General features: G+C 54.2%; 2 protein-coding genes and 1 long non-coding RNA gene across 3 annotated transcripts in view; 2 read left to right on the top strand and 1 right to left on the bottom strand.

Moving 5' to 3' along the window:
• Window positions 1-4789, top strand: part of SETD1B (SET domain containing 1B) — a 26403-nt gene extending 21614 nt beyond the window's left edge. The window contains 4 exon segments of the mRNA XM_025045504.1: window positions 4-100; window positions 191-310; window positions 387-524; window positions 2238-4789. Of these exon segments, the coding sequence (XP_024901272.1) occupies window positions 4-100; window positions 191-310; window positions 387-524; window positions 2238-2411 (529 nt within the window). The 3' untranslated portion in view covers window positions 2412-4789.
• Window positions 4790-8515: 3726 nt separating this feature from the next.
• The window catches only part of HPD (4-hydroxyphenylpyruvate dioxygenase), a 7699-nt gene continuing 7511 nt past the window's right edge, over window positions 8516-8703 (bottom strand). Inside the window, exon 10 of the mRNA XM_025045550.1 lies at window positions 8516-8703. This exon is cut by the window's right edge and continues 123 nt beyond it. Coding sequence (XP_024901318.1) covers window positions 8521-8703 — 183 coding nt within the window. The 3' untranslated portion in view covers window positions 8516-8520.
• Window positions 8518-8703, top strand: part of LOC112478365 — a 17203-nt gene continuing 17017 nt past the window's right edge. Inside the window, exon 1 of the long non-coding RNA XR_003045805.1 lies at window positions 8518-8650. This is a non-coding gene — a long non-coding RNA (uncharacterized LOC112478365). The remainder of the gene's footprint in view (window positions 8651-8703) is intronic.

The raw sequence follows: 8703 nt of genomic DNA, 5'->3' as shown, positions 1-8703 counted from the left end.
CACCCGCGCCGGCTCCGAGCGGCGCTCCGAGCAGCGCCGCCTGCTGTCCTCCTTCACTGGCAGCTGTGACAGCGACCTGCTCAAGTTCAACCAGCTCAAGGTGAGGCCGCCCCCCCCCACCCCAGGGCGACCAGGGTGGCAGCGGAGCCTGAGACCAGGGTCTCACCCCTCCTCTCCTTCCCGCCCCAAGTTCCGGAAGAAAAAGCTCAAATTCTGCAAGAGCCACATTCACGACTGGGGCCTGTTCGCCATGGAGCCCATCGCGGCCGACGAGATGGTCATCGAGTACGTGGGCCAGAACATCCGCCAGGTAGGCACTGCCCGGCGGCCGGGCGTCGGCGCGGAGCCGCCGCGGCCCAGCCCGGACTAAGGCGTCTTCCCGGCAGGTGATCGCGGACATGCGGGAGAAGCGCTACGAGGACGAGGGCATCGGCAGCAGTTACATGTTCCGGGTGGACCACGACACCATCATCGACGCCACCAAGTGCGGCAACTTCGCGCGCTTCATTAACCACAGCTGCAACGTGAGTGCCTGGCCCGGGCCGCGGACCAGCGCGGGCCGCTCACCAAGCCCCGGGGGACCCGGGCGGGGTGCGAGGCCTTGTCCACAGCGCCCTGCTCCTCTGCCCGTGAGAAATGGGCGCAGCGAGACTGCGGTGCCCCGGAAGTGGCCCTGGACGATCGCGGGCTCCCCGCTGGTCGGGCTCCCGGCCTGGGGCACCGCTGTCCTCTGCAGATGCGGCGCTCGCTATGCCTCGTGTTGACCACTGGGACGTGGCTAGTGTGACTGAGGAGCTGAGTTTTTCTTTTAACTTTCATCAGTTTAAACTGGAATAGCCACATGTGGCGGACGGTGATCGTAGTGGGTGGCACACGCCTGTTGGGGGGGGCGTTGGTAAGGGTGACTCATGCTGAAGACAAGTGTGGGGAGCTCCAGCGGGGGGCAGGCTGGTCCTGGGTGAGTGCCCCAGCTCTGGCTTCCGGTCTTGGCGTCGCTTCTTAGTGAGGGCCTGGGCTTCTCACTGGATGTCTTGGTGCCTCAGTTTCCTAACCCGTAAGACGGGAGTGACAGCACGGCTCCTGCAGGGTATCGGGAGGACTGGATGGGCCCTCCAAAGCCGGCCCCATGCATGTGCTGACACAGCGAGCTCTCGGTCCCTGCTCTCCGTGATCATTGTCCAGAGGGTAGGGACTTTCCTGTCACTCTCCTGTGAGATCTAAGGGATGAGGGAATCTCCAGGTGAGGGAGTGAGTGGGGTGAGTGTCCAGTTCACAGGGTGAGGGTGGGGGAAGCTGAGCACGTGGGGTGGGGGTAGGGGAGCTATGCCACGGCGTAGGGGGCCAGCGGGTGGGTGACAGCATGAGGCTGGCAGGGTTGGAGTGGCCAGGCCACTCAGCCTTGTAGGCAGGCAGAGGAGTTTCTTAAAGCCAAGGTAGGCCACTGGAAAGTTTCGAGCCCTCAGTGACAGGGTCTGCCCTCCCTCTGGGAAGATCTCCCTGGCCTCAGAGTCAGAAGTGGGTTTTCCCTGAGGACGAGAGGCAGTGGGAGCCACCACAGTCTGGGCATGGCTGGTGGCAGCCGGTGGAAGGCAGGGGGTAAAATCGAGAAGGCCTCAGAGACAACCAGCTGGGTGTGGCGGTGGCCGGATCTGGCCTTGGCGCAGGGCACGTGGGAGGCGGAGGCCTGGAGTCCTGGGGACCTGGTGCAGCTGTACCCCAGAGCTGAGGTTTGAGATTATTGTGTCAAAGATGTCTCCTGGAGCTGCCAAGGCAAACTCTGGGCAGTGGTAGGGTTGCCAGATCTGGAGCAGGGCCAGTAAAGCTTTTCTGTAGACAGTGTTTTTGGCTTTGTGGGCCAGACCATCTCTTGGCAAATAAAGAAAGGAGCCCCAACCAAATGTAAATGATGGGTGTGGCTACGTGCCAATAAAACTTTATTTGTGGAGAGGGGGCGGGGCAGCTTGCTGACCCTCCTCTGGAGCACAGAAATGCGGCCTGGGCTAGAAATACAAATTTAGGAGTCACCTGAGGTGTAAATGGAAACCAAAGCCCTGGGAAATAATCGATTACTATCATCATTCTTATTTAATATCAGAGTCAAGGGGTCCTTGTCACCCATGTGGCAGTGGCATGGAGGTTATGTGGCAAGCAGGCAAGGCCTTGAGCATGGGGCTCAGTTTGGGGGCCGTGGGGGGGCTGGGTCATCGGCTCACCCTCCCCTCCCATGTTGCCCACAGCCCAACTGCTACGCCAAGGTGATCACGGTGGAGTCGCAGAAGAAGATCGTCATCTACTCGAAGCAGCACATCAGCGTCAACGAGGAGATCACCTATGACTACAAGTTCCCCATCGAGGACGTCAAGATCCCCTGCCTCTGTGGCTCCGAGAACTGCCGGGGGACCCTCAACTAGGCCTGGCGCCCAGTCGGATGTCGGCCACCACCAGGGACTCCTGGCTGTGGACCCCACGGCCCAGGGCCTGGCCCCACCTCCCACCCCCATTTCAGGTGCTGTCCTCTACCCAGTGGCCATGTCAGGGCCTGGCGCCCCAACACTACCCCCAGGACCCCCGTGGCTCCAGCCCCTCAGTGGGAAAGGGCTTCTCTGTCTGTCAGCCCATGTCTCATGGTTTCTAAAAATGCTCCCTGGAGGGTTTGTGTTCACCTCCAACATGAACGCCCTCTGTCTGTGTGTCGCTGTCCCCGCTGCCCCTCCTCCATCTGTCCTGTCTCTGTCCCGTCTTCATCATCAGTCTCTTTCCACGAATGCTGCTATGTTGTTTTGTCTTCTCTCTTTTTTTTTTCTCGTCATAAGAAAAGACATTTTAACCATTGAAATGTGAAGGCAGAATCAGAGAGCGAGGGCCCTCGGTGGGGGCTGCGGAGGCCTCAGCTTGACGGTGCGTGGGCCCATGTTCTGGATCCGGCCCCCAACCAGGGCACTGGGCCAGGTGCTGAAGAGAAGGGGGATCAGGCCAGGCGGCTCTGACCTCAGAACACTATGCTAGGCCCCCCTCTCTGCTGGCGGACTCAGTGAGGAGAAGACCCCCCTCCCCAAGTCTGTCCCTTCCCGAGCGGCCTGGGCGTGCCGTCTCCCGCGCAGGCCCTGGTGGAGCCAAGCGGGTCCCAGGCGAGAAGTCCCCCTCTGGGCTCTCCCTACCACCCCGCACCCTGCCACCTCCAAAATCTTGGGTTCAATGTTTACTTTCTCATTCGAATGCCAGCAACGAGGACTGGGAGGGGTCGTGTCCGCTCTCTGCCGCCCTCACCTTCACTGGCAGGGAGGGGCCCCTAGGGCAGGCAGCGCCCCCCTCTGGCCACCACGGCGTCTGACCTCGCGTGCACGTGGCATTTCTTGTTTATAAGCTTCACCTGCTCACCCCCAGCCCGCACCCCAACTCGGCCTGCTGGCAGTCCCCTGACCCAAGAAGTCGAGAGCATATTTATTTTCAGAGTGAGATTATTTCTCCCAGAGAAAGGAAAATCTTGGAAAAGATTTTAAAACTCAGATCTAAATCGGACCGTTTTTTTAACCCTTTTTACCCCCTTGCCATCATCCTCTTCAGGGCTTATTTCTATGGATTTTTTTCCTTGTGCGTGTATAATATCAAAGCGAAGGGAGAAATAGGTTTTTGAAGTTCAGAGCCCACTTCTGTATGTATAGGCCATCATAAAGGACTTTTTCTCGGGAACATTGTTTCTTGTAGAAACACGTGGGAAGACTTTTTTTGCTCATTTCTTTGTACTTCCAAAAAACCACACACACACACAAACGCACGCGCAAGTCCCCCGCACCCCAGAAAACAGAGCAGGCGTGTAAATAACTTATGGAAAGTGACTGTCGTGACCAGGAGTCATCCTCACCAAGACGGGACAGCTCCCGGTGGGGCCGCCCCCACCCCGCGGATGCGGGCCCTGGCCTCTGGTATCTCAGCTTGTGTCAAGCTTGTTATCATGTAAATTCTGTACAAAGAATTGTTATTTTTCTCTTTTATTTGTCGTTGGTGGTTTTCTTGTGTTTTTTTTTTTTTTTTTTTTTTAATTTCTTCACCCCACGCCCTCTCTGTTTGAGACTGTGCCCTCTGGTTTCAAGGCCGATGAAATCAGTGGCATTAAGACACAGAGAGGGGACCTGGGCATAGCGGTGACCTTCTCTTCCGTTTGCGGTTTTCTGCCTAATTGTGCAACCGAGGAAATATTTATTTTTCAATGAGGAAATGTGTAGTTTGTAGAGACGGCTGATTTAAGTTACTCGTGCAGCCCCCAAGGGGCTGTCTCCATTCTGTCCCCTCTCCCCACAAAGGAAGCGGAGGGGGGATGGGGGAAACCGGGTCCGGGGCCAGCCTTAGCCCTCACCCTGGCCTCACCTCGCCCAACGGGCGAGGGGCCGGGCCCTCCCCGTCCCCAGAAACCCCCACCCCACCCCCGAAATGGTTTGCCATGTCCGGAAATGCGTTTGCTCATTTTTCTTTCAATGACTTCATTTTCATTGAACAAATCTTTGCTTTTGAAGAGTGGAGGGTTTCTGCTTTTTTTTTTTTTTTTCCCCTTGTCTCTCCTTCCCTGCTTTCCTCCTCCTGAAAAGAAGAGAACCCATATGTTTTAGGGATGTTTGTGCATATAGGCTCTACCACCCGTGTGTAACTTGTTTTGAAGAGAAGTGTTTCCGTTTGTGGGTGTGTCTTGCTGTAAATATTTGTTCATATTTTTGTGAATTCAATACTATGTACCATTGTATTATAGTAACTTTTATAAAGCAAACCATAAATATACTGACTTTTCTTACAGACACGCCATCTCTCTTGCTCTCCTCTCTCTCCCTCTCCTTTCTTTCTTTTGGGGGCACACCTGCTCTCATGGGGGGTGGGCCGGCTGGGCTGGGGACGGAGAGGGCCTAGGTGGGATGTGGTCCACTCAGATCAGCAGTTCTTAAACTCTGAGCCTGTAGGTGAATTCTGTGAACGAGGTCAAATTATCGTCAGACTAGACCTTGCACCGCTTCTTAAAGTTTTCCTTCTAGAAGCTTCCAACACCGCTAATAGTTTGCAATTAAGAAAACAAGATCCAATATCCTAGTGCCATCACGAGAAGAACTCAAAAATGTTTCAAATTTAAGGAGACAGTGTTCTTGCCTGCATTTGAGTGGGGAAGGGGCTGATAAAATAGTCATAGCTTGAGAAGATTTAGATGTATGTAAGTGCGTGTGGTGTTCTGGGTCGGTCTCAGCTCTTTCTGATCCAGTGGCAGGGTGACTGAGGGCCCCCCGGAGGGCTTGTTAAACAATGTCCACCTATCCCCGAGGACAGACTCAAAATCTTGGCAAGAAGCAGCATGATTGAAAAGATGCCGTATCTCACTTTTTTACTAGAGAAATGCAAATTATACCACGATACCATTTCCCTTGTCAAGTGGCAAATATTAGATGGAAAGTCCCCATTGTTGGCAAGCGTGGGGCAGGGGACACTCGCGCACTATCAGTGGCAGCAGAAATTGCCACCACCTTTAGGAGGAAAAATTAGATATGAACAATCAGTATTCTAAATGCACATAAACTCTTGCCCCAAATGTTGCCCTGTCAAGAACTGAACCTAATAGCCATGAGCAAGATGCACCAGGATGCTGTTGGCAGCTTTGCTGCGAGCTAAGAGATGAAGGCAGGGCCGCTGTCCGTCAGCAGTGGGCTGCTCTTTGGAATCGTACGTGCAGACAGGTAGTCTTCACTGCAGGTGGGTTCGTGGGAACAGAAAAATTGCTGAGGGTGAGACCGAGCCAGGAAAGAAGGTAGATGCAGCTTCTGGTCATTCGGTCATTCGACCAACATTTATTGAACACGTACTATATGCCGGCTACCCCTCTAGGCACTGGGGACACGGGAGTGGGGAAACACTCACCGTCTTCATGGTGACTGTGATTTTGTGGGTGAGCCAGACAAACATGAAGAGTAAATGCTATAGACGAGAAGAGGGTGGCAGTTGGGAGGGCAGTGAAATTTTAAATAGGGTGGCTTGGGAAGTCCACTTCGCCAACATGGGAGCAAAACTCAAAGGAGACAAGGGTCCATTCTCTCACTGCAGAGGGTGGAGAAACGAGTGCAAAGGCCCTGAGGCCGGGCCCCAACTAGCGTGAGGACCAGCAAGGAGGCCCGCGAGGCTGCAGCTGAGTAAGGGACAGGGAGAGGAAAGGAAAATAAGTCCCGGAGGCACTCAGGGGGAATAGGGGGAGGCAGACCTACTGGGCCCTGCAGGGCAGCAGGAGGACAACCCAGGGTGTCCAGCCCAAGGCACATAAGAGAAATGATCCAAACTTGAGTTGCCTTCATCTTCCCTCTCGGAACTGCTCCTCCTGCTGTATTTTCCACCTGGGTCAATGGCATTTCTGTTCTCCACCTTCACTCATCACTGCTGCTGCTGGTTACCTAAGCTCAAAACCCAGGAATCCTGGACTTTCCCTTTCCCTCAGCTGCCAAGTCTGATAGTTCTCTTTCTCCCTTATTCTTCAAATCATCCACTTCTCCCTTTGCCCATCGGTCCCACAGGATAAGTCCTTTCCTCACTGGTTCTGCTATAGGGACCGAAATGGGAGCCTCAGCGAGAGACATCTGCATGCGCAGGGCAGACAGGGGTGGGGTGAGGAGGGGGTGCCAAGTAGGCTCAGGTAGAGCCCCTCACCCAAGCCCCTCTCCAAAAAAAGAAAAATAAAAAACAAAAAACAAAAACAAAAGCAGCAAACACAGCACTGACACTGAGCCAGCCTCTTTTAAACATCTTTGCTGTTAGACTCACAGCATCACTAGGAGAAGAGTGTCACTTCATCCCCACTGAACGGATGAGGAAAACTGAGGCATCGAGAGGTCAGTAGCTTGCCCAAGATAACACAGCTTAGCAAGCAGCTGACCTGGGAGTGAGGACCCAGGAAGTCCGATTCCCTCTATGCGCTCAGCTAATGTGGGGCTACTCTGCCCAGGTCCCATCTAAAGAGGCACCCACCGCTTGACACCAGCTGATTGTTGGGGCATAGGGAGGCAAGCCCAGGATTGCCGGGTGGTTCCAAGAATCCTAGAATTTGCATGTGAAATATCCCAACTTTCTGAAATGTTGACTCAAATTTGCTTGAAGCCACGCAGACAAAATACATCTGTGAACCAGATTTGGCCTGTGAGCCACCAGTTTTCAGCCCTCCTGGGTTATAGAATTTCCCTTCTTTGCATAAGCCATAGGTAAATAGAGAGAGGGTATTTTTAACCAGCAGCCCCTGGGCCTGGAGCCTGCATTGTTCTCTGGGTTCTTGCTGATGTTCCTTTTATTTCTGAAGTTTCATGATCCCAGAAGCCCTGATTTCTATTATCTGAAAAAAAAAAAAATCCCGCAATTCTCTCATTATATCAACTTAGGTTTTTTTCTTACACTGAGATTCACCTGCTTCTAATTCTGAGTTGAGTCATCTTCAGGGAGGGCTGTTAAGCATCAGCAGAAGGAAAGACCCAATTTGCCCCCACCTCCTCTTCTCTGGTTTTGAAGAAAATTTTCCTTTCAAGAGTTTTAGGACTAGTAGTTCATCTCCCAACTGTGTCATTATTTTGCAAAGGTCACTCACACTTGAGTATGAACTAGCTTCTTTCCAAGCGGAATTCTCACTGGGACCAAGGCTGGGGAGACGAGCGGCGCTGGCGGTAGAGGGCACCGGTGACTGGCATGGTGAGGAGCTCAGATCCCTCCCACTTGCTCTGTCTCTCAGAACAGGAACCATGTCCAGTGTTTGCGGAGAAAGGATGCTTTCCCAAAGTACCTTAGCTAACACCTTCCCTTTTCCTATGTCCAGAAGTTTGGGCTCAGGGCAGCAAAGTTGGGGACAGCTCATCTTTAGAGATCATAAAGCCACCAGACAGGATGCAGATGCTCTTTTTCCAGATTTTCCCGGCTCCCAAATATCATCTCCCCAGAGAGACCTTGCCCCGATCCAAATTAGTACCCCCTCGCAGCTTCACCCCCACATAATCTGCTTTCTTTTCTTCTTCTTTTTTATTTTTTGCTTTATTTTCTCAGTAGCATTTACTACTCCATGAAACGAGATTGTCTGTCTTCCCCTCTAGAGTGTAAGCCCTCTGCACCCCCTTGGTTCCAGAATTCCCCCTGACCCGCGCGGTCCTATCTGTAAAGCGTTTGTACACGGCGCCTCGTTTTCCGCAGCGCTGCGAACCCGTTACAGAGATGCCTCTTGCAGCGCTGCCGTTCTGAGCGCCCCCTGGCGACCAGATGGCGTCACTGCTCCAGCCCGGCACAAAAAACGCCAAGACATCGCCTTGAAACCCCGTCGGCTTTATTCCGGAGGGCGGGAGCGGGGAGCGGCCCGAACTAGGGGGCGTGGTCAAGAGGTGGGCGGGACCTTGGGAGTCCACGCCCGGCTGGTGGGCGGGGTCTAAAGGGAGCGGCCAATAAGAAGAGCTTGCTGTTCCGGGCCTGTGGCGTGGGCGGGTTCCAGGGCGAGGGGGCGTGGCTTGCCGTGCGCCTGCAGGTGGGCGGGGGCTACATCCCGGGGACTACCCCGTTGGTCTCCAGGTCTGTGAGGTTGCCCCGCAAGTTCTGCTCCTGTTCTAAAGCCTTGAACAGTGCGTTGAAGTTGCCGGCCCCAAAACCCTGGAGCGGGAGAGAGGAGGTGAGTTGCGGGTCCAGGAAGCCAGTCGGGCTAACTTGCATGCCATTTTGGAC

This window comes from Pteropus alecto, unplaced genomic scaffold (genome assembly GCF_000325575.1).
Source record: "Pteropus alecto unplaced genomic scaffold, ASM32557v1 scaffold213, whole genome shotgun sequence".
In the NCBI taxonomy this organism is placed as follows: domain Eukaryota; kingdom Metazoa; phylum Chordata; class Mammalia; order Chiroptera; family Pteropodidae; genus Pteropus; species Pteropus alecto.
Note: the sequence above shows the minus strand (reverse complement) of the source record. Positions and strands in the feature narration are given on the sequence as shown.